General features: G+C 35.3%; 1 protein-coding gene across 6 annotated transcripts in view; it reads left to right on the top strand.

Annotated features, from left to right (window-relative positions):
* Positions 1-22,209, top strand: part of CADM2 (cell adhesion molecule 2) — a gene marked incomplete at its 5' end in the record, with an annotated part of 1,063,364 nt that overhangs the window by 820,176 nt on the left and 220,979 nt on the right. For all 6 annotated transcript variants that reach the window (XM_079922103.1, XM_079922101.1, XM_079922105.1 and 3 more), the window contains one exon: positions 1,592-1,741. In XM_079922103.1, coding sequence (XP_079778229.1) covers positions 1,592-1,741 — 150 coding nt within the window. The remainder of the gene's footprint in view (positions 1-1,591; positions 1,742-22,209) is intronic.

The raw sequence follows: 22,209 nt of genomic DNA, 5'->3' as shown, positions 1-22,209 counted from the left end.
CATGTTTTCTCTGATGTGGTTTTTCACCTCACCTCACTTCACAAGATTGATAGTTCTCCATGTTTCCCTGCTAGAGGTCACCTCTGAGCTGAAGGCAAAACACATCCCATTCTGGCTCCCGTTGACTTTGAAGTCAACTATCAAAGAGTTTATTCCAGACATTGCCTAACCTCAATTTAAAAACTCCACCCTAAAGATTACAGGGAGATATCCTGGGGAGTTGCCATAGTGACTCTAAGAGGTTGGCACTGAGGAGACAAAGCTACTGATAGCAGATTTTTATACTTGATAGGCTTAATTATATAACGTGGTCATGAACCTCTGTGCTTGTGTCATTTAGGTCTGGAAAGAAATTTTCCCCTTCAGGCTCTTCTCTCTCTTATGGTGCCAATCAACGGGCTTTTTGGTAATAAGATTCTTTATGCCAATAGCTCCAGCATAACCTCAGGTGGTGCTTGTAGTAATGACAGAATCATTACAAAACTAAAGAAGAAAAGGAAAATATATTTCATGGGTGTGATTAAGTTATCATAATGTTCTTGCATATGTAAATTATCCTTGACTTAATAAACTACCTTGCTCCCATAATAGTATTTTAACCTGGCTTTAGAAAGTCATTTTTTTTACCCATGTTGATAATTGTTATCAGACTTTGCAGAGTTCATCTCCAGATCATCTTGCTGCAGTGAAATTTACATATTATGTTGCTGTGTGCAAGAATTTTGTTTTAACTTTAGAAGTGCTTTTACTAAGTAATGTTATTACATGAATTACTTTAATAAATTAGTATAACACTTAGGAAGATAGAATTGATTACATTCTAATGATATCCAAATTGACAATGGTCATTTATAGATACATTTTTCCTTGATTTATAAAAGAAATATATATGCATTGGAAAAAACATCAGGAAACTACAGAAAGGAACAAAAAAGAATATTGTCTCTATCTCCTGGGCTAGAGTAATCACTTTAAGATTTTGATGGATATTCTATAAGATGAACGCTTTTTGAAGAATACTTACATTGTTTTCTCCAGCACATTTTGTATTTCTCAAAACAGCTACGTCTACAAGAAACCCTGGTGAAATAGGATTCTTTTTTTATTTCTTCTATCAGAAAATGAATCTAAAGTTCTAGTATTCATATTTTCTAGGCTTTATTCAGGATTATAAAAGCTACAAGGAAACTATTTTACCTGTTTCTTCTGCTGCTTTTAAAGAGTTCAATTCATCCCAAATTATTATCTTCAAAGATAACCAGGTCCAGCCCCATATAATTAATGCAAGGCCAAGGGAAATTAATGATAATCATGTTACTATTTAAATATAAATCTTCATGTGTGCCTAGGAGGAGAAGAAGCTTTTCTGGAGCATGTGAGGGAATATAAAGGAATCCTAATGGTATGTCAAATTGTCATCTTCTGATTAAGGGTTTTCAATTATGTTTTGCCTTTTTGTAATATATAGTTTTGCTGTTGTTTGGTTGTTTTAAATTTTACTTGGAATGAGGAGTTAAGTCCATATAGCTCTTGGGAAGTTAATCATTTTAGAACTTTCTTTTAATCAACCTTTTCTTTAATCCCCTTTTAGGCAGCCAAGGACAGTTTCCTCTCACACAGAACGTAACAGTTGTTGAAGGTGGAACTGCAATTTTGACCTGCAGGGTTGATCAAAATGATAACACCTCCCTCCAGTGGTCAAATCCAGCTCAACAGACTCTGTACTTTGATGACAAGAAAGGTGAATACATTTTCTTTTAAATGTTTTAATCATATTCTAAAATATCCTAATTATAATGAATTTATTTTTCTGAGATGATTCAAATTATTCCTTTTGATTACCAAACTGCTGCTGCTTGTACTTAAACATGTTAAATATTAAATACTTTAGTTTGTAAGTCATAAACACTGAAGATAACCTGTGTCAACTTTTTAATAAAATAAACAGTTCTAATTCTGTTTCAAAAATAGTTTTATGCCTTCTCTTAACAATTATCTTCTCTCAAGATATCACATGATTTTGTTTTCTTGTAGATGCCTTTCATATAGATTGAATATTTTTTCCCTCACTCCTGGCAATAGGATATATTATTTTTATTACTCTTAGTTAAACTATTTAGAAGACACTTTATGATTTTGGAAAGTTCTGTGCTTTCTCATGAATTCAGTTTGAAAGTAAGACTTACAGAAATGATTCCAATAATAAGTTTAAGTTACTCCATGTTTCCAAAATAAATTGAAATTAAGTAAGAAGCTGTATTTACAAGTTGAGTTGGACTTCAGTGATTAACTGGGCTTTCTAATTGGATGATAGATTTTGATTAAACATTTTTAGAGAACTAAGGCAATTTATGTTATATAATTCAAGCAAACAACTAAAAATGTATACTGAATTTCTAAGCCGTCATCCATTGTTATAAACATTGGGAGAAAATGAGTTCATAAACTGTAGTGAAAATACGGAGCTGTTGCTTTAGGTAAGTTTAAATTATATAGGATATAAATATCTGTATAATAGCTATTCAGCATGGTCTTAATTCTGTGGCCTAATTAGTTGACACATAAACTTAATTATGACAGAGGGTTAGGAATGCTAGCATTTGTTGTTCTGGCTAGCTCCCTCCCTCCCTCCCTCCCTCCTTCGCTTCCTTCCTTCCTTCTCATTCCTCTATGTCGGTACAAAAATTAAAGCTCAGGGATACAGAGCTCTGGTGAGAACTGACTTGCTAAACCCAAAGCTTCTCAACCTCAGCTGTATTTTACAATCATTTAAGATGCAATTAAAACACTGTGATACTGCATATGCCTGAAAGATTCTGTTTGGAAAGCTCCTGAGAACAACTGGGAGCATAATGTGAGACAGAAATAAGAACAGAGCTATGGATAAAGCTGTTAACAGTAGCAGCCACCTGTAGAAGCTGGTGCAATCAGTGACACAGACAACCCTTTCGTTTTCTCTATTGTTCTCCTGAGCAGTTGTCACTTGCACAACACGTACGGGTTACTCTAGTCATGCTAACTCACGCTAAGCCTCTGCACTTAGACTCTGGCACAATTTAGCACGTTTGTTTGCTCGAGATAAGCCTTAGGACTGAGGAGGGCTAGGCAGGTAAATGCAGACGAAAAGACAGTATGGGAAAATCGTGATATGAAATCTTTAAAAAAAAAAGCTTTTATTTTCAAACTCTTGCATTTGAGGGACATCACTGTCAAGGATCCCTTCCACTACATGACAAGGAACCAAACCAGGGACTTGTGAAGGAACAAACATGTTAGTTTGCCATTTATGAAAGGTTTCTTTATTCAATGCTTTTCGTTATTCTGTTGCAACTGATTATTAGAACCACAATAGAATTAGAAAAAGTCTAATATCAAAAATAGAAACCTGTTATACTATACACACACAAACACACACACACACAGACTAGCTTTTTACAGCATAACTCTAACCTGTTAAGGCAATAAGGAAAGAAAAAATGAAATAAAGCAAATGCATGCTTCAACAATTCATATGATCAGATGTATCTAGTATTTTGTAGCAGTGTAAAGATACAGGGAGATTGCTAAATATCCCAGATATAACATGATGGGTTTTTCTCACCATGATTATCCTTCAGAAAAGAGGGGCTTTCTCGAAACAAATTCTTTACAAATCTAGTATTTTATTTGAAAATAAAAGCATTTTATTTTAAGGATTTCATATCACAATTTTCCCCATACTGTATTTTTGTCTGCATTTACCTGCCTAGCCCTCCTCAATCTTAAGGCTTATCTCGAGCAAACAAATGTGCTAAATTGTGCCAGAGCCTAAGTGCAGAAACTAAGTGTGAGTTAACATCACTAGAGTAACTCTTATGTGTTGTGCAAGTTGCCAACTGCTCAGGAGAACAATAGAGAAAACGAAAGTGTTGTCTGTGTCACTGATTGCACCAGCTTCTACAGGTGGCTGCTACTGTTAACAGCTTTATCCATAGCTCTGTTCTTATTTCTATCTCACATTGTGTTGCCAGTTGATCTCAGGAGCTTTCCAAACAGAATCTTTCAGGCATATGCAGTATCACAGTGTTTTAATTGCATCTCAGATGATTGTAAAATACAGCCGAGGTTGAGAAGCTTTGGGTTTAGCAAGTCAGTTCTCACCAGAGCTCTGTACCCCTGAACTTTAATTTTTGTACCGACATAGAGTAATGAGAAGGAAGGAAGGAGGGAGGGAGGGAAGGAGGGAGCGAGCTAGCCAGAACAACAAAACAGGTGCTTCTCATTGATATTACTGTTGCCACTAGGAGTCCCAAAAGGCATTCTGAGTAGCCTTTCATGCTCTCTGGAGACCCAGGTCTCTGAGGGTTCTGGCTGTAAGAGCTGAACAAGTATCTCAGGATGGTGGCCCATTGGTTCAACTAGAACTGGAAAAGCCTTTGTTGTTTACTTGGAACAAAAGAAAAGCATGCTGTGAGTAGGCAGTTGATGATCAGCTAAAGGAGACTTAAGCGGAACCCCTTTTCTTAGGAGTTTCTCTCAAGGAGGTTAAATGTGAATATTCAGGAATTTCTTCACAAGGGAGATAGGTGTCTGGGGGTAATTGGCTAAAGTGAAGCTAATATTGTAATATTTTTTATTCAGGTGAAATAAAGAGGAGGGCAGTGAATTCAGGCTTTTGCTACCTTGAGCATATCTAATGTGATCAGTAGCTTTCTCCATTTACAACTGGAGAAATTGAGAGTCAAACACTCAAGGAAAATTTGTCCACAGATGTTCAGCGAATGACTGGTAATGAAGGGATTGGAATCCAGGTTGGCCTATGTTAGTTTTAACTAGAATGCCCCTGAGAACAAAGGTGTCCGGGCACCAGGTCACTTTAAATATAACCCAAGTGGCCTCTGCCTTTGATCTTGGCAACTGCCTTTTAGTTAAAGAGCATCAGTTATTTTCAAACTGTTGAAGGTGTATATACAGTAAGACAGAGGGATACATTATAGTCAGCACTGCCCAACAGAACTTTCTGTGATGATGGCAATGTTCTATATCTGCAAAACAGTTCTGTAGTCAGCAGTCATGTGTGGATACTTAAGTTAATTTTAAAATAATTAAAAATTTGTTTTTTTAGTCACGCTGTCCATATTTCAAGTACTCAAAAGCCATGTGTGGTTACTGTTTTGGAAAGCACAGTTCTAGATGATGACTCACTCTTTAGATGCCAAAATAGACCACGTCCAATTCCAGCCTTGGCTGTAGAATATGCATTTTCCAACGGAGAAAACCCCAAGTCATCATTAAAATGTATCAAATATTCAGTAAATGAAATTTTACTGTTTAAATTTCACAGATTTAATGGCGACATTGTAGCCTAGGAGACAGGGAGTCAGATCTGACTTCTAATTCTGCTTCTGACACCAACTGGCAGAGAAATGAAAGGGGCTCATCAATATCCCACCAAATCAGATGTTCTAGTCTTTGGATCAGAATTGCATTTTTAACAATTTCTCTATCTATTTGTTGTTTGCACCTGAAAACCAGAAATCATTAACCTATGAAGTAGATATTCAATTACAACTCCATTTCATTTCTGCATAGTTTTTGTATGAAGACTTCTTCTATAACGCTTAAGAAACTGCAAATCTAAATAGAAAATAAAAATCAAGAGGAAGATTTACAGGTTCTTATGGGTCAGAGGGACCTAGAGCAAATGTAGCCACTTGTTATGGCCCTCTTCTCTTTCTTTTTACACAGATTTTACCGTATCTTGTTATAACTAGTAGGTAAGCACTTGGGATAGAGTGGGTATAGGGAGACAGGGAGAGTAGGGAGTCGAGTTCACTGAAACACCACATGAATGCTGTGTGGTATTTGGCAATAGAAGTTTTTTTTTTGTTTTTGGCAATAGAAGTTTTAAAAAAATCAATTAGGTCATTGTGTTTGTTTCTCTGCCGGTGTGGGAAAAAACAATTGAAGTAGTACAATCTGATCACTTAATGCTCAGGAAAGAACACTTCAATTCCTTCCTATTATTGACAGAAAATACTTTGTACAAACATCTCCAGGAGTGCATAGTATATGCATTTAACAGACGTATCTCTGTGTGCTTGTATATGTTTTTGTATAAAAATGTAAAATACGTAACGTTTTGTGATGCTACTACTTTATAGTACTTTTGCTTTTTTGCATTATGCTTCAAAGATTTTCAAGAATTTCTTGAAGGAAATTTTATTCCTGAAGGAACAAAAATAAAATTTTATTAAGGGCATAGCCAAAAAAAAAAAAAAACAAAAAAACGCTGGTGTTAATTATCCAATTATTCTGCTGATAATTTTACATTAATACTGGGGATGATGGGAGAGGAGCAACATGAATAACGTGTCCTAGGACACGCAGTGATAAAGAGAAGAAAAATGAGATGAACCTGAAATGGAGGTACAAGTTCTCTTGGCTTCATGCCAGCCAGTGCCACCTGACAGTTTCTTTCTCCACAACTAGTTTCAATCAATGTGACAGTCTTTAAAATAGTAAAGATTAACTCAGTAAAGGAGGTGTTAAAGTGGTCAATATTACCCTTCTTTCTGCTTTCTTAAAAAAATAAATAAATAAATCATGTATAGGTTACACTAAAGACGTGAAATAAGTGATGGCAACTTACTCCATACTCTATAATTTTTAAATAACTTCAACATGGTTACCTTTTCTCATTGTGATTCACAAAAAATAACCCTGTATGGTCGGTATTCCCATTTTGTATATGAAGAAACCGAGGTTTGCAAATTTGAATGACTTGAGTAGTAAGTGACAAAATGATGATGAGACCCAAGTTTTCTTAAGACAAGCCTAATTCACTTCATGCTATACCATTCTGATAAGGACTTCATTTTATTGCTTTTTGGATTTTTATTGTTTTTTACATTTCTTGTGGAAAGTATCACTTCTTTTCGGTCTTTACTCCAAAGTTGCCATCTCAATGATCTCCTGAACACATCTCATATTTTAATAATTTCATTTTTATTGTAATAACAGATTTGCTAGCAAATGCATCCATATTAAATGAGTAGGAATCAGGTTCCCATTAGGAAATAAATGATACACTCGAGTTAATGAAGTATGAACACACTATTTACAGGTGTACAGGCATAATTAAGGAAACATGTCAAGATGATGCAGCATCCAGGAGCTAGCTGCAGTGGGAAACCATCCTTGCCTCTGAAAGGGTGACAGAAGGAACTAAAGCTAAGTTTTGGAAGAAGACTTCTGGTTAGAAGCTGAGACTGGTTAGGAAGAAGGTTGTGTGGAAATATGTAAATTGACTTCTTTTTCCTCTTACCTTTTGATCTCTTATCAATGACTTCCATGGGCTGAGCCCAAATGGAAACCATAGGTCAAGGAATCCTAGGTAGTTTAGTCTCCCAGGGAAAATAGCAGGGAAGATAATGGATCTGGAATGATAAGCAGAAGGTAACCAGCACAACTTACCAAGCATAAATAGATATTTCTCCCTGTCTAATTTTCAGTAAAGATAATTTCTATCAAAAACCTTGTGTCACTCTATGTTCACAACTACCTTCCATTGAATTGCTTCTTTTGGGGAGAAATAAGTTGCAACAATGCAGCACCTTTCCAAAACAGATTACTTTTTTTCAATGTTATATTCCTCAAATTTAACATACATGTTAAACTGTGTGCTATTAGATTTCTTAAAGAAATAACTTGCTTTTACTTAATCTGCTAATGATAAAGCCATTATTGTAAATTCTTACTAAGCATAAGCAAAATTTTCAGTTGTACATTATATGATTACTACCTTTATCTCTTTATGCTAGTTTAAAGTCCAGCAACTTTAGGAAAAACATAAAGATAATCATGTTCACTATAAACTGTATTCATTATGTGGTATCTATAACAGTGTCAGGATTTGGAACTTTGACATTCAAAGCTACAAATATGTGTCTGAACATGATCAGCATATTTTAGTGTTCGAACATTTTAGAATTCAGCATTACTTGCATACTTGATATTATATTTTAGAGAGGCTAGGTTTCACTAATATTACTACTTTTTACAATATTTTTTGTATTTTTTTTGGCCATGCTGCGCAGCTTGTGGGATCTTAGTCCCCGGACCAGGGATTGAACTCACTCCCTCGGCAGTGAAAGTGCGGAGTCCTAACCACTGGACCGCCAGGGAATTCCCTGTAGTGTTGTAATTTAAAAATAAAAACAAAGGGCTTCCCTGGTGGCGCAGTGGTTGAGAGTCCGCCTGACGATGCAGGGGACACGAGTTCGTGCCAGGTCCGGGAAGATCCCACATGCAGCGGAGTGGCTGGGCCCGTGAGCCATGGCCGCTGAGCCTGCGCGTCCAGACCCTGTGCTCCGCAACGGGAGAGGCCACAACAGTAAGAGGCCCACGTACCGCAAAAATAAAACAAAAATTAAAAATAAAAACAAAATTTATTGCAAATAAATCAAATACCTCTGTGAAAATGACCAAATTCTTGAATTAATTCCTTTTAGTTATTGCACATTGCTGTTCACTATAACATGGAGCTTTATTCTACTTTCTGATCATTAACTTATATATTTATTCAGTCTTTCCATTCAGTAAATATTTGGTGACCATCTACTGTGTGGTAGACACTGCACTAGGTGGTTTGCAGTTATTGTAGCTCATTGATTTTTGAAGAGTCTATTCTGTGTTCAATAGAGCTACTTGAAAGACAGCTTGTCCTGATTAAAATTTGATTTATTTTATCTTCCAATCATATATGTCTCTGGATACATATGTTATAAATATGTTTGTATGTTGGTAAGACATACAGAGTCAGCACATAATCAGCAATTATTTCAATGATTTTAAGCCATCTGGAGAATACCACATTTTATGGTCATGGCAGTAGAAGTGAGATGATGGCTAGAGTCAGACTGGGTGGATGGTCAACACCATTGTGCTATCTATTTCCATCTCCCAAAACAATAAAAAAAAAAAAAAGTAAGCAATGACCAACCAGCTTCTGGGTAATTGCCTTGATATCTTTTGTGATACCTCATATCCTCAGTTTTGGGAATTAATAGTCATTAAAGATAACAGGCATCACTAAGTAAATGTTCTTAATATATAAATATCTAAGCATATTTGATATTTAAAAGATTTCCAAGTCACAATTTCCGTTCAATTCTGTGAATATTAGTGAAATATTGCTATGTCCCAGGAATTATGCTGGTCATTGGGGCCCCTAAAATAAATAAAACATGAATTTTGCCCTTAAGTGGCAAGTTATCATATATCATCTATACATTGGCATGGTGGAGGGTATAGAGGAACAGTATTGGATCAGGCATTTTACAGGTAGATAAATGTAATTCTACTTGTTGCATAATAAGCCTCATTGTAGAGGATACAACATGCCCAAATAATTGATAAAAATATCCTACATGAGTCTAGGAAAAACCCTGACTTGAAAATATACATGACCATAAAGCAGAAACTAACACACCATTGTAAAGCAATTATATTCCAATAAAGATGTTAAAAAAAAAAAAGAAAATATACATGACCGAAAACATACCTTTTTTGATAAAATTATTTTTTAAAGAAAAAATTGTAAATAAACTATTGTGTGCTATTTGTCTAATATATGAAGTAACAGTGTACTGTACAGGGACCTGATTTTCTTGTGACATACTGATATGGTCTCTATGTTGAATAACCTTTTAATCAGGATCAGCAGAGACACCATGTAGAATTTAAGATATTCTAACATTTTTTAAGTAAGTTTGAAAATAGCATTAGCATTATAGGTCCTTAGTAAGTATAAGAAAATCTTAACAGTATCAAAAAATACTGTCTATAATGTATAAGTTTAATTCTATTTAAAATTACATAATTTTGATTCATACCAATATAATTCTATTTTAGATAAAACAGTGTTTAAAGTTTTACTATTTAATTTTTTAGTGTGTTTTTCCCATTTTGTATTTTTTTAAATATTTTACGTCAGACTTTGAGAGAGTCATATCCCCCTATGGTGAATCTATATTGTAGAAATGGTGCTAATTTTTTTGTTTGAGGCTAATGAAAACTTAGCCCTAGAACACTGACATAAATGTCATTCTACTCCAAAACTTAGAATCACTGCATTTCTCTGTTCTAGTTTTAAATTCCCAGGAGAGAGAAATGAATTGGTTCAGCTTATACTAGATGCCTCTACTGTGCTTTAAGGTATAACTAGAGGTGTGTGGCCATTGAGTCCAGCAATCACTATAATTTACATCCTCTACATTCGATGAAGGCCCCGCTCAATAGGCTCAAATATAGAATCTAGGCAGAATATTCTTCTGTCTTGATAGAATATGTTTTATGAAAATAATTATAGCATTAAGTACAAAATGAATAAGAAACCTCATTTAAATATTATTACTTGGGTACCCCTAATAAGTGCAGCCTCTCTTTAATCCCAAGGAGCATTTTTTATAAGTAACTTGGAAATATTGGTCTAAGTACCAAAAAAGGAGGAATAAAAACGCATATGGTCATTTATGAATGGTAATACTAATTAAAACACTGTTAAACTATTAATTTATTATGGTTAAAAATTTAATGAGTATGATCTTTTCAATTCACTTGGCTTTCTTCAATTATTTTAGTTATTTTCTATATTTATAAATACTGAGTGTTTCTCTTCCTCCATGCCTCTTCAGGTGACATTTCTCCACTATTCAGACAAAATAATACAATTTAGAAATACCTTTTTCTGCATAAATATTTTTAATGTTTTGTTTTATATTATGTGAGCATGAAGAGTTATAACTTAAAGTACTCTGCTTTCCTTAATTTATTATTTCTTTAGCCCCACCAGGCTCTTGTGAGTGATCCTTGGAAACAGCAGTAAATGAGCATTTTGTAGCACTGTGAAATGTAGGAGGCAGTGTTATTTTAGTACTGAAGTGTGGGTGTTTGTAAGAATTAAGTCTTCTGGTTTTATGACTATTTATGTTGAGACTAGTAGGTGGACTCAAGTACAAATGGGAAATGGGGTAGGGGGAATGCTGAGTGATTGGTCTGTAATATTCATTTTAACATTTTAGAAAGAATGGTTGTAGTTTAGAAAGAAGGATAGTAGTATGAATATAGATGTAACATGTTGTGTTTGGACTCTCAAAACCCTTTCATATATGTATAGCCCACCTGTTTTTTAATGCTGAAAATTGCATGGTGTGAGATTGAATGGGCTATTTCCTAAATCTTGAATTATGATAAAAATATCTTCTAGGGACCAGTAACTGTGTTCTCCTATGGAGATGATAATTGGTTATTAGTCGCTTATTTCTTTGTAACTTAAAATCCTACCTCCTAAACACTTGCAAACATTATAGATGCGTTGGTTGGTTGAGGTTTACAGACTTGCTAGTCAGGGCAGCTACATTTGGATCCCAGTTTCACTATGAATTTGTATGTGGTCTTGAAACAACCTTGACCAATTACATAAACCAATCTCAGTTCCAGCTTGTAGGCCTCTTGAGGCCAATGGGTTGTAAAGGGCTACCTGCTGCTGTGTCCAGGTGTACAGGCTGAAACTCTTCTCAGAGTTTGTTTTGTGTTTTTTGAAATGTTTGAAAATTGATACTGCAACATCAAACAAAAGAAAAAGAAAAGCAAAGGTCTGCCATTGAAGTCTTAAGCAGTTTCTATCTAACAGGAAGTTGACATCTTTAATACTACCTTTAGCCTGAAAGTGGCTGTGAATGGGTGAATACCTGAAATAGACCGTTTAGTTACTGGAACATAAAGCAGAGACCCTGTATTTAAATGGTAATATTTAGCTTCACCATTTCCTAGGTGCTGTAACTATGTTGAGGGTGAAATGCAATGAAGGTTTCTAATTTGGAGGCTGAGTTGCTACCCTCAAGGCTTTGGGGAAAAGAACGCGAGTTAGGATGAGAGAATTTAGGAGGAAAAATAAAGTTCGCTCCCTGCCCTTCTTGCCTCACTTCTGTTTAATTTTTTTTTTATTGAAGTATAGTTGATTTGCAATATTATATTAGTTTCAGGTATACAGCATAGTGATTGAATATTTTTATAGATTATACTCCATTTAAATTTATAAAATATTGGCTATATTCCCTGTACTGTACAATATGTCCTTGTAGCTTATTTATTTTACACATAATAGTTTGTGCCTCTGCCTCACTTCTTTTTATGTTGAGTGTGAGTTCCTATGGTGTGAGATTTTCATAAAGAGATGTTAAGGCTCTCTCACCTGAAGAGCTACCACTGAGTCCACGTGACAAAGAGTGGCACAGAGCAGGAATGAAAACCAGTCCTGGTGCCCCAACACTGGCTGACTGAACTGATTTCTTTGCTCCCTTCTATATACTGATTGGTATCTAGCAAATCAAAATGCACATTTCTATTTTGTTTATTACCTCCCTACTAGTTCTAATAGTGTTTTGAACTTCTTTGGGGGTTTCTCATTGTACTAGCCTGCATTGTCTACAAATAACTGTGCTTCTGCCTTTTCAATAGCTACAGCTCTACTTTTGTTTGCCTCCTTAGCATATCAGCTATAGTATACATCTTTTTAAAATTAGAGAAATAAAAGAAAAAGAATCAGTACTTGAACAGCTATGGAAAAGGAGGCTTTGGGTATAGAGGGATGAAAGGAAGATAAAAATGATTTTAGCAGCTAAGATGTGATGTGATGATAACCTGGACCAAAAAGAGAGCTAAGGAAATAGAAAGAATATATTTGAAAGGTATTCAAACAAGGAATTGACTAGGCTTGGTCAACCAAAAATTAATTTCTAGTCTTCAAGCCAGGAGCAAAGGAGTCTAATTTTGAGTAGCCACACAATTGATTACATTATTAGTCTACCACCATCTATTTATGTCAGAGGAGTTGTGACAAAGAAAGTTAACTTTAATTCTCAGTTTCTAAGGGATTCTTAGATTATAGATTCAAAATAAATTAATATATATCCATTTACTATATCTTTACAGTTTGACACTGCATGTACCTTAAGAGTAATTAAGATTCTGCCATTCATTCAATAACACTTACTGAGCTGCTTTTTGCCAAGAGTTATTGTAGGCTTTCTGAATATAGCAGTGGACAAAACAGTCAAAACTCCACCCTTGTGCAACTTACTTTCAAGTAGGAGGAAAATGACCATAAGTAAAATAATTAAGTACATATGTATTGATAGTTTGTCCAAGGGTGATGAATTCTATGGAGAAAAAAATTTACGAAAAGGAAGAGAGGAAGTGCCGTTTTAAATAAGGTATGAGGGAAAACCTCATTAAGGAAGTGACATGGAAGCAAACACCCAAAAAAGAATAAAGAGCTAGTTAGACATGCAACTGTCTCTGGGGACAGAGAGCAAAGCAGAGGAGTGGCCTGAAATGGATGCTCTCTGGGTTTTTTTGAAGAGGAGCTCAGTCAGTATGTGCAGATCAGAGTGAAAGCATAGAAGAGAAGAGATGAAGGCTGAAAGATAAGGATGTGGTGAGTGTGAGCAAGTGGGACCTTGTCGGCCATTGAAGGATTCTGGCTTTTTCTCTGATTAAAATGAGAAACTATTGGAGGGTGCTGAGCAGAGCTGTGAGGTGATCTTATGAACATTTTAACAGTATCACTCTGGCTATTATGGGGAGTACAAATTGTGGTTGGTGACGGGGGATGGGATCAGAAGTGAAGAGACCAGTTAGGAAACTATTGCAAATAAACCAGGCAAAATATGAAGCTGGTTTGGACCAGAAAGATCGCAATGAACATGATGAAAATAAGTGGACTTCTGTGTGTATTTTGAAAGTATTTTGACTAGCTGATGGCCACAATGTGGGGTGGAAGAGTGAAAGAGGAGTCGCATATGACTTAAAGGCTTTTGGTTTGAACACCTGACGTAATGAATTTGAAAAGGAGATGGGCAAGATTGCAGGGGCTGGGGGTGGTGACTATTTTGGGGTAGGTTCTGATTTGGCCTTGTTACATTTGTTCTTATTTGTGCTACACATAGGAGAAGTTATATAATAAGCAATTGGGCATTTGAGTCTGGAATCCAGGGACTGATTCAAGTTAAAGATCTTAAACATCGAGTAGGCACGTGCCATCAGGCTGGATGAGTGGTCTAGGGAAGAATGGTCCAAGAAATGAACCCTGGAATCTACCACTAACAACAGGTTAAGGAGGTGAGAAGGAAACAGCATTTGAATCATGAATTTAAATACTCTTTTCTTTTTTTTTTTTTTTTTTTTAAGTTTACAAAACAACTTTCCATATATTACGGCATTTGGCCTATGGAATAATTCTGAAAAGCATGTAGTGATAGAACTGAAAGTTGGTTAATATTTTCTCTGCAATTTAATATTTGCAAACATTCCAACTTTGATTTGTTTCCTTTGATGCTTATGTACATTATCGTACATATCCAGAAGATAAATTTGATGCTATTGTGGTTCTCTGCATACACCATGTTTCTTCACACTTATAAGTGTTTTACGTAAGGTTCTTTATCCTAAGTGTGTCCTTCCCTGTCTTATTCACCCTCAAAATCTTGTATAGCCAGGCAAGAAAACTTTGTCCTCTTTCCTAAGGAGACATCAAGGTTAGGGAGAGGAGGTTCAGACATCAGTGACCCTGCTAGGGAAATGGCATCTACTAGAAGGCCATGGGAGTGGCAGGAGATAAATCCCACGTTTGCCCTGGCCATCCACGGAAGCTTCTAAGAACACCTCCAACTTATTATGGGAATGAACCATTCACTTCCTACTCTTCTGTTAAGTTTTCTTCTATCACTGAAGAAAACAAAGTGAGAACAAGAACAACCATAGCAAAGCAAAATATTCCCTATATCCTAATCTTCCATTAGCCTAATCCAGTTTTCCTACAGGAACTAGAAACGAGAGCTGTTTGTTTTTGTTGCATACAGAGGAAGTTAGGGTGTGCTTCCTGCAACTTTCAGAGCAAGGTTCCAGGTGGGGAGCAACAGTAGTGACTGCAACAGACTAACCTCTTTCATGGAGCCCAGTTAGTACTTCTCAAATACTCTGTGGTGAGGGCCATTTATTTTCCCTAAATCAAGCACAAGTCATACTTTTGTAAAGTATAATAAAAATGGATTATTATAAAATGAAATAGTAAAACACACATAATGAAAGTCCAAACTTTTTATTATGACATTTCATAAACATAGCATATGAAAACAGAATTATAAAATTGTATGTATGCATTGAGTAAGGGTGTATTGAGACTGGTACAGAGAATTACTATTATACTTGTAATTTTTTTTGTTACTCTGTAATCAACACAAAACAAAAAGTTATGAAATAAATAATAATTGTTCATGTTAATAACCTAGGCACACACTTTGAGTGAACGTCATATATATCAATTATTTAAATATTTTAATGTGACATGTGCTTCCTTATTATTAATTTACCTAATCTTCTTGGATCGACTATAGCATTTTTTGCAGGGAATAATGTATAATCTAAACTATTTCCATGCTTTATATTAATAGTAGTCAGAGTAGAGAAATAAATCTCAGACAATATGTTGGCAGGAGTGGAAGAAGAGATTTTGAAGTGATTTCAGCAGTCTTAAGATAGTCATTTTAAACTTTTATCCAAAATGAGACAAATTTTGCTATATTTTCAAAATTCATCATCAGTTCTTTATTAGCAGCCAGTTCCAGTATTTATCCTGTAACTTTATAGTTAACTACATTTTTGATAAAAGATATTGCTTCAGGATCTATGAATACCTATATGTGGATCATTTTTGTTGGAATATACAATTCAAAATATCTTATTAATATTGTAAGATAGTCTGTGATAACTTTTCTGCAAATGAGCAATATCAAGAGTATTATCATATTTTACTGATAATTATACTTAATTTATGGATCATGTCATAAATAATTGTAGAAAATCTGTTCTTTTAAGCTTCTAACTTTTGCTTTGCCCTTTGCCCTTAACTGCCATTGCAAAACATGTTACGTTTCTTCCTTGTTAGTATTAAGATGATCAAAACACCAAATATATTAGACAAATAAAGAAGGCTGGCTGTCTAAATCACATATATAAAAGTTGGGAATGGGCTGGTTTCTTATCTTGCAGAAACAAGAGCTTTTGTGTTGTTCAGACATTCTCGACAGAAATTCTCACATCTATAACTCTTGTGTCTCAGTGTGCAGTAGAGTTGCTTATAATCGACTTCTATCTTATCATATAAAAAAGAATAAGTTTACATTTAATGCATTAGCTTTAACATAATTCACAAATTTTACCACACTTCAAAGAAAGCTGGTATTCAGCTGATTTTTTAAATTGTGTAGCAAGACTTGTTTTTTTTGGTTGTTTTGTTTTTGTTTTTAATGAAAGGAGTACATTAGTTTACAGTCTGCATTACCTCCTTAATCACTCCAAAATGTTTCCCTGCCATTGTAGCTTGCCAGTCTACTTCTACTTCTTAAGAAAACTTAAGCCACAAAACAAATTTGTTGACAGAGATCACACACTTGGAGGTCGTGGCAATGTCAAATTGCTGTAAAAGTTTCTAAGCGTTTATTCTCAGCTTCTGTGATTATCTCTTTGCTGTTAAGTAATAAACAGTTTGTAACTGACACTTTGAGAAGCACTGTTGTGTATGAAATGGAGATAACACCTACTTTGCAGAGGTGTGGTTAGGATTACCAATAATCTTGGAATAGTGCCTATCAAACAGTAGGAAGTTGATTGAAAAGAACTATTAAATTGCATTATACAATAATATACCCCATTTTAAGCAAAGCTGCAGTTGCAGAAAGGGGTAAATAAAATGCTTTATCTGAACTTAAAAATGTGAATAATCTTATGGAGAAATGTATTTGTCTATCTATACCTATGAGTCTTCATGTAGATATACAGAGATATAGATAAATTATTATGAGTGTCTCCAGTAAGAAAAACTAACAAACTGCTAGAGAATGGTGACAGCATAGGCAGAGTAATTGTATCAAATTAGAGAGATCAGAAGAAACTCAAAACAGAAGATGGATTTTAGGACTGGCTTAAAAAGATGGTAGAACAAGTTGCTGCAGTTTAAGACTGGGCTGAAAGCTTTCTATGCATTTGCTGTTACACTCCTCTCCTGCCACATTCTTCTCCACGTAGGATATACTGGGGAAATTGTGGATAGTCTGTTTTAGCTGAGAGTGTTTGAAAAGCATTAACCCATAGAGTACTCACAATGGAGGTATTGTTATGTGCATTTTACTTATAAAGATACTGAAGCAGAGACAAGTTCAGTAACTTGCTTAAATTTGAAATGTGGGCAGTGGTACAAGGACATAATCCTAGGCAGTGTGACCTCACTTACAGCCTGTGCTGCCCACAGGTTCCTGGGGAATAAGTGGGAGCTGAGAATGAAAAGGTTAGAGTGAATTTACACAGGGAAAATAATGGGCAGGGAATGTTTCCAACACAACTCAAGGTAGGCTCACGATACACAAGGTAAGGTCTGACAGGTGGCTGAGAGAAGGAGGTATAACTGTCCTGTGCGCTGGGAGGGTCAAGCTGGCACTGCCGTGCATGAGGAAGCAGAGCTACAAGCTGGGTGGTGAGGAACTAAGACTGAAAGCAGGGTGGAGTCTCATTTCCTGCTTTGGTTAGGTCTAAAAAGTATATGAAGGTAAAAATCAATTGTAAGTTTAAATTGAAGTGCCTAAAATCATCCCTGAATGTGAGAAGCTAGACTATCTGAGGAACGAGCAGCTCTGCATCCCTCATATCACATTTCCGCTCTGGGGTATTTGCTTGCTGAGTGGGTATTTGCTTCCCATGTGGAGCAAGGCCAAGTAATTCAATTGAGAGGCAGTAAGGACCCAAACCAGGAAGCAGGAAAGGAAAAGAAAATGCAACTGTGAGAAACACTGAGAACTTTGAATTTACACTGGCAATTAACTGGACAAATATGTAAGTTAGGGGGAGTCATGGGTGAGAGACAATAATAATCAATGATAACTTAGGTCTCAAACTTCTGTGTATGTGATGCCCTAAACAGAAATAGGGACTTTAGGAGAAGTTGAATATGAGGAGAAAGAGTTAAATTGATGAGAATAGGGAGAATAATGAATGTTTTTGAAAACTTTTAAAAGAAAGAGTAATTTGTATTGAAAATTATAATTTGCATACATAAATGTATTTTTTTAAAATAAGTTTATTTATTTATTGGCTGTGTTGGGTCTTCGCTGCTGTGCGCGGGCTTTCTCAGTTGTGGTGAGCGGGGGCTACTCTTCATTGTGGTGCACGGGCTTCTCACTGTGGTGGCTTCTCTTGTTGCAGAGCACGGGCTCTCGACCCTTAGGCTTCAGTAGTGGTGGCTCGCGGGCTCTAGAGCGCAGGCTCAGTAGTTGTGGTGCACGGGCTGAGTTGCTCTGCGGCATCTGGGATCTTCCTGGACCAGGGCTCGAACCCGTGTCCCCTGCATTGGCAGGTGGATTCTTAACCACTGTGCCACCAGGGAAGACCTGAATGTATTATTATGTAAACTGAAGTATTTTTGGTTTGGGTGTTTAAGAACAATATGAAACTAATAATCATTTAAAGTGAAATTACCATGAGAATACGCGGTAAAATCACAGCAGAAAACACATGGCACCATCAAAAGCTTCAAGTTAAGAGGATTTAATAATGAAAGTACTATTATAAAGGTGTAAGGCTTAAGGCAACCAACAAAAGGCCAATGACTCAGGGACCAAAAATGAGAAGCTAGTACTATCCCTAAGCCTGAAATGGCATGAGACCTTAACTGTAACCAAAACGTGCAGCCACTACCAGAGCCAAAGGAAATGCCCTACTCCTCCCCTGCAGTCTCCTGCCATTGCCTTTCTTTGTCTAAACCTAACTCTAAGCCTGAGCACGGAGGTTGAGGACTGAGTGCTGGGGAAATGCGTTCCAGAGGGGTCAGCTGCTCAGGCTATATAGAGTACAAAAGATGAAAATGGTGAAATCAGACACAACCACAATAAGTAATAAAATCATTCACTGAGCAATCTTCAAAAGGATTATCTGTAGGATTTGTAATATATATTTTATTAATGTTTATTAAATGAACTTTATCTTTTTTAAAGTCACTAGTTGCAGTTACTTTGACGTACTAGGTCAGGTATTAAAGCTTATTTTCAATGCTATAAATACTTTTTTAGATGTTTTCTTTACTGGCAAGAAAAGTGCATTAAATTCAAATGATTTAGAGTATTAACTATTTTAATTAATAATTGCTGTGTTTCACAATCCTAGTAATAAATCTTTGGAAGTAAAATAATAAAGCTAAGAGATTAGTTTTGTAATTGTATCAAGACAGTATAATTACTGACCTTTGTATTATCACATACTTTTATAAAAATCAGCATAATTAAAAACAACTCATTCTGATATGACTCATTTATTATAAAATTTCCAAGTACATTATCAATCACTTGGAACATTATACAGTATCAGTGAGTTAATCATGGCATATGTGTAATTATTGGCAAGGCTGACTCTTTACTTTTTGTGTAAAGTTGCCCCATGTACTATTTCATGAACCAATACATTTAGAATTATTACTTTACACTTTACTTCTGTTAAAATAATGACACATCGCATGTTCACATTTTACTCATTTAAATAACAATAATGAAATTAATGGTCTTCCTGATTGTAGGCTTTTTATAGTTTTTTTCTAAATACTTTTTGTATCACTTATTCTTTCATGGTTAGCATACATGGATAGAATAGGGATTGTATCAATAGGCGGAAATTGTTAAGGGAAAGTGTGAAATACTTCCTCTTTCTCTTCATTGCAAGATGAAAAGATTCCCCCTACAGTTACCATATGATGGTGGAGAAATGAAGGATAGGGGGCAGAGAAGAATAAATACTTCTCTTTGAATTGAACCATGGGGAATTTCTGGAAGATTTACAACCATATTGGCTCATTGATTACTCAGACGGCAGAAAGATACTCTCAGTGTGTGCTCCTTTATTCTAATGAAAAAGACTATTAACCACCTCAAAATATATGCTGAAAGTTTTATTTTTGTTAAATGGAGAGTTCTGTTTAACCTGATTGGAGAATTGGATCTCTACTTGAAAAATGAGCAACCACTTTTAAAGAAGTATCAGTGCAATTACAAATCAAGTGGAAGTTAGAATTGACATAGTGTTGTTATATTCTGATTGCAAGATAAATGTAGTCAGGAACTGTTGAGTTCTTTGTGGTCCAGAGATTATGCAGAAAATTATAATTTCACTAAGTTACCCCAATTGACCCCAAAATGGAAGGTCACGTAAGCAGGCTAGAAACTGCTTCAAGGATTCTGAAAAGCACCATTAATACTGCCTCTTTCAATGACCTTAAAGTGAGAGTATTAAAGAAATCATAGCAGGTTTCATTGAGATCATTCTCTTTATTGAATAAAATTGAACACTTAAGTAAATGAATGATCATTTTTGGACAACCTAATATGAAAATATATGACCATAAAAACTTGATAGCCCTCCAGCAGTGCTTGTGGAAATTGCAATCTCTTACAAATGTTATAGTGTCTGGTAACTCAGTAGAAAATTATAATGGCTGTCTAAATTCTAGGACATTTCATTTCTAGAACATTTCATAAAATATGCATTTTTATTACTTTTTCAGGTGGATGTAATAATGTGTATATACTGCATTGTGTAGTGGGCTATGTAGCTTCATAGAAATACTATATTTTCTCTAGCATCAACTACTTCGACCAGAAAATTATAAAACTCTATAGAAATTCAAGTGATTCTCAGTAAATTAAGCACTGGGGAAATTATTTTATTTATAGAAAGTTTAATTATTTTCAACCCATTTTATCACTTTAGGAATTCTTTTTTTTTTTATTGCAAAGGAGTCAGTCCAGAGGCTACTAAAGGGATAGTTGATCAGAGAGGTTCACTTGAAATGCTTCACAAAGAAAGTCTTCCTGAGGCTTATTTTAATATAAGTGTTTAGAAAGAATAGTGAATGCTTTTGTGCTGTATTTTCCCCGAATATATTTAACCATATAAAGAAATCTCTATACATTTCTACTGGGAAATTTTATAGCATTTAAGCACTAACCATCTATAAAAGCTCTACTTTATTAAGAAAGAAAAAGACTAAAAATAGTGTTGCTATGATTGTCAAAGATTTCTTAAAGGCAAAATATCATGGATTTAGGATTTATTTACACTTTTGCATTTGACTCTGTTTAGAATAAGAAAATTTTATTATATACTCACAAACCTTTTAATATTCATAAATGTTATACTACTTGTCCTTAAGAATCGTAAGTCTAGGAAAAGCAAATACTACCCTATATGCAAATCAAAGATTTCCATGGGGCTTTTAATTGGTTAGAGTTTTTAATTACATGGCTTTAAGAAAACTGGCTCTCATACAGCCAAAAAATATACAAGTTAAAAATCATCAATTAATGTGATGGACTTGGGTATAAACAGAGAAATCCACTTTCTGCTTCTTAATCACATTTCATATTGTGGCTTTGTGTTATTTTAAAATATTAGAGTTTTCTCTCTGAACCACTCTGTGTTTGCCAAGTAAATATTTTTCTGGGAATAATGATATGTAATTTTTCTCATCAGTACTTATTCCTTGTTCAGTCCTATGATCCGTGTCCTGAGTTTGGCTTGTAGTTCCAGCCCCTGAAGCAATAGAATATGATGAATCTACTGGACACAGGGAGAAGAATGCTTACAATAGTGGCCTCATTTGCAGGGTTGGATACTACTTGCTCAGTTGTCCCCATTCCTTTTAGGGGAAAAGAAGGTTGACCTTGGGTGGATAGTAATGGAATTAACATTCACAGACTTTTTCTGTATATCACACACAGTATTGAGTTTTCACAAACAACAGCTTATTTTTAATCTCCTCAACTTGAGAATACAGAGACCCAGGGCAGTTAAGTAAGTTGTTAATAGTGACAGAACTCATAATTGGCACAGCTGGAATCTAACCATATTAGCCAAAAAATTAAAACGAGCTAGTTGGATAAGCAGGCAATGGCTAGGTGTGTGAGAGTGTTCTAACACACAAGAATGATATGTGTGAATGTGTAAATCACAGGTGTGATGGCCTCTTGATCCCACTGAGATGATGCAAATTAAAATTAAAATATATTTAACTCCCTCAAACCTGCAGTGGACCAAAAAAAAAAAGCTTTACTCTGCCTACAGCCCTAGTAG

Source organism: Stenella coeruleoalba (assembly GCF_951394435.1).
Source record: "Stenella coeruleoalba genome assembly, chromosome: 5".
In the NCBI taxonomy this organism is placed as follows: Eukaryota; Metazoa; Chordata; class Mammalia; order Artiodactyla; family Delphinidae; genus Stenella; species Stenella coeruleoalba.
Note: the sequence above shows the minus strand (reverse complement) of the source record. Positions and strands in the feature narration are given on the sequence as shown.